General features: G+C 35.9%; 2 protein-coding genes across 3 annotated transcripts in view; both read right to left on the bottom strand.

The window, feature by feature from the left end:
- LOC116352054 overlaps positions 1–5,339 on the bottom strand; it is a 587,314-nt gene that overhangs the window by 490,050 nt on the left and 91,925 nt on the right. The gene's annotated exons all lie outside the window — the stretch shown is intronic.
- LOC116352050 (SCY1-like protein 2) overlaps positions 1–5,339 on the bottom strand; it is a 41,300-nt gene that overhangs the window by 11,500 nt on the left and 24,461 nt on the right. For both annotated transcript variants that reach the window (XM_031784299.1, XM_031784298.1), the window contains exons 17-18: positions 1,635–1,652; positions 1,379–1,528 (exon numbers count right to left, since the gene is read on the bottom strand). In XM_031784299.1, the coding sequence (XP_031640159.1) occupies positions 1,379–1,528; positions 1,635–1,652 (168 nt within the window). The remainder of the gene's footprint in view (positions 1–1,378; positions 1,529–1,634; positions 1,653–5,339) is intronic.

The raw sequence follows: 5,339 nt of genomic DNA on the forward strand, positions 1-5,339 counted from the left end.
GTGTGTGTGTGTGTGTGTGTGTGTGTGTGTGTGTGTGTGTGTGTGTGATTTGTGAGTACATCGGTAACCGAAATAAACGCTAGCGATGCCGGCTTTATCTCTATGATTTCATCGGGTGATATAAAACACCATGTACGTAAATAAACAGCCGATAGAGCCGTTGTATCAAACGTGACTTTTTATGTTTGCATGTATTTATGAGGGGAGATTTCGTTCAATTTTCTCGCATTTGATATACTTTTGGATGATGAAATAGCCGAGAATTTCATTTATTTAATAAGTTTAACTATTTAATTGACAAGAATTTCGTTCACAACATCTTTTTTTTTCTTCACTAAAAAAACCATTTTACTAAAAAAAATAAAGCACACCCAAAATGAGGGAAAACGTCCCTTTGACAACCACGCAAAAACAGTAATTTCATCAAATTAAATTATTGAAAATCCAAACGAAAAGGAAAAACGATTAAATTCGTTGAAATGAATGATGCTGATTATTATTATGCTCTTTAAAAGTGTGTCTCTATTTCATTCATCAACCTCAATGGTCTATTTTCATTCATCATTTTCATAATCAACCCGCGATTTAAGCATGTGGTTTCTTTTTTCATTCACACACACACTCACACGTACTGTGTTGATTGAGAGCATGCCATGCTGTGTCATACATGTATGTACTTATGTCAGTGAATTTTGTCAAATGTTGTTCATATAATAAAATGTTTTCGAGAACTGTATGATTGATGGTTCAGCAAAGAGTGACCGGTGCTAAAACACACTCGGTCCATAAAACGGTATGTATATTGTCAGATCTTTCCGCTAAAGCGTCAATCAATTTAGTTAGTTTTTATGTTGGTGCGTCAGATAGTATATTATGTATTTATGTTTTTTGTTGTGGAAACGAAAACATGAAATATATAATAAGTTTGTACAAAGTCAAAAATTGACTCAAGTGAAGAGTTCGGTTTTTGTTTTGAAATTAACCGTGAAAAAAAAATTGTGAAAAATTGTTGGCATTTTTATATATGTATATATATTCTTTAGCGGTGAAGTGTATTAGATAAATCGCTGCATGTGCAACGAGCCAGTGTATATAGTGTAGCGGTGACGAATAAAGTCTTTTATAAACGTTTAGAATTCACCAAAAAAAGATTGACAGTTGCACAGTTGCACGAAGCTAATCAATGTGTGCTTAATGTGATATTGAGCGATGGGCATTTTCTAACGTGGTTGGTGTTACCGCCGCCACTGCCACGATTGTTGGCTGTCGGTGGTTGGCCACCATAATTCAAATTATTGATACTTCTACTATTCATTGTATTGCCATTATATTGCTGATGGACTGGACTTGATATACCAGAAGTAGAGGTTAATCTTACCATGCCTGATCCAAGTGTTTGCAATAGGCCACTGCCCGAGTTCAATGGTCCCGATGACAAGCACGTTGACGTACGCCGTGATCGAATCGACTGCATGCTACTCGATAACAAAAATGGTACACTGCTTGACGTATTTGGCATCGAACCTCCCTGTTTAAATGACAATATAGATACATTGAAAGAGTGAAAATGACAAATTTTAAGCGCAAATACGTATAAAAAATTAGTTAGAGTGGACCAAATCAAAATTACTTACTATCATATTTCGTGCGAGCTGCAATTTTGATGCATTGGCGTGAGCAGATTGGTGATGTGGAAAAAAGGAGTACGAAAAAACACAAAGAGAAAAAAAACGTTTTTTTTATCAAAATAAAAGCGTTTGTTATGGTTTTGTTTTATAGACTGTTGACAGAGAAACAACGAGCTCATACACAGAATAACACGACAAATAGTTAGGTACATATTCAGTATGTGTGTTGTATTGAAATCATTATCAACACACCAAGCGCAAACATTTCAAATATTTGTTACATTTAGACGTCATTTCTTGAGCGTACTAGAGAGATAGCGATGCGATGGCAACGTGTGTGTAGATATTTCACATGCAATATTGCATACATAACGACAGCATTTACACACAAGCGTTTCACACCGAGACACATTTGTGAATACGTTATTTCCTTGATGTGATGCGACGACAACAGGCCTCATTCATACATATATAAATATATATATATATATATTCGTTTTAGAAACGATTGTTCACAATTGTTCTTTGTTTATGTTGTACAAAATGGTACATCCAACAAGCACTAATAAATCAGCTGACAATTTACATTCAACATTAAAATGTGGTGTAGCTTTCTCTTATGTAAATCGCCACTCTGAATGTAATTCACGCTTATTTGTGCTTCTTTTCACTTTATTTGAGAAATTCATGCGTTTTTCCATAGCTAAAACTAATTTTGAAGAAACAAACGAAAAAAAAAAAACACAAGCAGAGTACAAGTGAACAACACCATTTTTATATGAAATTTGAAACATATTGTCCGGTATGACGCGACAAATCATACGAAAAAATAACTTGAAAAACAACAGCGAATAAAATAATAATTAACAACAGATGTCCCCCACGTTGGCCATGTGTTTGGTAAAAGTTCATTGATTTAGCATGAAATGTATATTTTTACCATATCTGGAAAAATCAGGGGGGACTGGAAAAATCAGGAGGATGGGGGGTAATTTCCTCAAAAACTCCTAGCAAAATAGGAAATTTTCAGGAATGATCCAAAAACCCTAGCAAAACGGGAAATTTTTTATACAAAATCATGAATTTTGTAAAGGGGTAACGCAAAAATTTGATGTCTCAGGAGGGGGTAATACACCCCCTCCCCCTGTCTGCCCAGCTATGATTATTACAGTTGGGCTTAAATTTGAACGAGAATCAAAATGAACAATGGCATCAAGAACAATGAAAGTAAGCGACAAAAAAACCGGACACATGACAGCAGGCACTCGAAAAAAGAGTTTTCTATCATTTCTCTTCTCATTCTGTTGTTGTTGTTGGTTTTTTCCATTGTTCAGTCACAGTGAAATGTTGATTGATTTGATTATTTTATGATGATGAAGGCATTCATGAACGGCAAACAGAAGTGTTGCAGAGAAGAAGAAAAAATTAACAACTAAACAAACCAACACCAAATGAATGTGAAACAATACTATTGTGGACAAAAAATACCGGTAATTTATTAATAAAATGAAAACTCTTTATTTATTCTTCAAAATCGATTTCGTCGCCTTCAAAGTAATCCCCCCCGGCTGCAATGCACATACGCCAACGTTTTTTCCAGTCCTCGAAACAGTGTGTGAAGTCACTTTCTGGTATAGCCTTCAAAACACGTAGCGATTTGCGTTGAATCTCTTCTATCGACTCGAAACGGTGTCCCCGGAGTGGTCTTTTGAGTGTAGAAAATAGCCAGAAGGCACACGGTGCTAAGTCAGGCGAATAGGGTGGTTGCGGAACGATACGACTTGAATTTTTGGCGAAATGATCACGAATAACTAATGCAGTACGAGCCGGTGCATTATCGTGATGCAAAAACCACGCGTTGTCTGTCCATAATTCCGGCAGCTTTTTTCGAATTGCTTCACGCAAAGGACGCATAACACCCAAATAACATTCCTTGTTAACAGTTTGGTCAGTTGGAAGAAATTTAGAATGCACCACACCACGATAATCGAAGAAAAATGTTAACATAACCTTGAGATTGGACTTGCATTGTCGTGGTTTTTTCGGCTTTGATTCGCCTTTGGCACGATATTCGCTCGACTGATCGGCAGTTTCGGGGTTGTATGCATAAATCCAAGTCTCATCTCCCGTAATGATGCATTTCATGGCCGATTGATAGTCAGAAATCATTTCTTGGCACACATTAACACGATTCTCTTTTTCAAAGAAATTCAACGATTTTGGAACTAATCGAGCAGCTCAACGTCTGAGGCCTAAATGGTCTTTCAAAATTGTTTGGATCGATCCTTTTGAAATGCCAACAATATTGACAAGGTCTCTAGACGTTAATCGACGATTTTGGAGCACAAGATCTTTGATTTGCTTGACGTGTTTCTCATCAGTTGATGTTGATGGTCTTCTTGGACGTTCTATGCCTTCTTTGAACTGTTTGTACCACTTATACACACTATTTTGCGACATGGCCTGTTCACCGAAGGCCTTCTCCAACATCCTTAACGTTTCTACAGCAGAAATTTCATTCCGCATACAAAATTTAATGCAATATCTTCGTTCCAAATGTTCTGTCATTATGAAAATCGCCAAATGAAAATTTATCGGTGTAAACAAACAAACGTAACCAAAAACCTCATGGAGATATTGACATGAAATTTTGTACAGATGTCAAAGACAGTGCCACCAACCTATAAGATTTCATGATTACTTTTCCGCGCGAAATTTTATTAATAAATTACCGTTTTTTTTTGTCCACTATAGTACAAGCGCATGGGTGTTCACTTCATTCACTGTTTCTTCTTTATTTATCTATCTTTTGCATGAATGTTCATTGTTTTCCCAAAAGCGCATCGCGCGACCATATTTTTTTTACACATAATCCAAGCACGTTTATCTTATGATGTTATCTCTCTGCACTTAACGTTGACGGGACTTTTTTTGTGCAGTACACATAGTCATAAACACACAACAACACTACAAACATAAAGTGTATAAATGTTGATGTGGGGACAAACATCAATTAAACGTGCAAATATTTAATGAAAAAAATTGGTTACAAAATAAATTTTATACGGTCTATAAATTAAAATCAGGCTCATTCGATTCCATAACGAAATCTGTTTCGAGATGGGGGGAAAACCCGAACTTTTCACTACGAATAATTTGCTGAAATGTCACACCAACATTGATTGAGGTTCATTAAACATTCAGTAAATTCATAACGTAATCAAAAACGATGACAACAAAATGCACCAAACAACTTATGAAAAATGCAAACAAATATTTTGTTTTGTTTAAATTCTTAAAATGTATACGTTTATGAGGAAATGTGTAAGGTTTTTCTTTTTTTTAACATTCTTTGGATAAAGTTGATTTTTTTGTGGGTGGAATATATATATATATATATATATATATATATATAGGGTGGCGCATATAATAGGCTCACTCTTAGGGGGTGAGAATTTTGAAAAACCCTTTGGGGGGTATGTTGGGGGTAAAAAATTGAAAATTTCTATCTGAGCAGAATTTTTAATTTTTCCCCAGGGGGGATGGGGGTGTCCCAAATTTTCCAAAAGTGTATCGGATCAAAAAATGATGTACTACAAAGTTGTTCAGAATGACGAGAGAAATTTTTTAGGAGCCCTGCCCTCCAAGTCCCCCCACCCCTTAAGGGGGTCGGGGGGTCAAAAACCCCCCAAGATATGATTTTTTTGACCT

The sequence above is a fragment of the Contarinia nasturtii genome, unplaced genomic scaffold (assembly GCF_009176525.2).
Source record: "Contarinia nasturtii isolate CC-2019 unplaced genomic scaffold, AAFC_CNas_1.1 Cnas_scaffold_187, whole genome shotgun sequence".
Classification (NCBI taxonomy): Eukaryota; Metazoa; Arthropoda; class Insecta; order Diptera; family Cecidomyiidae; genus Contarinia; species Contarinia nasturtii.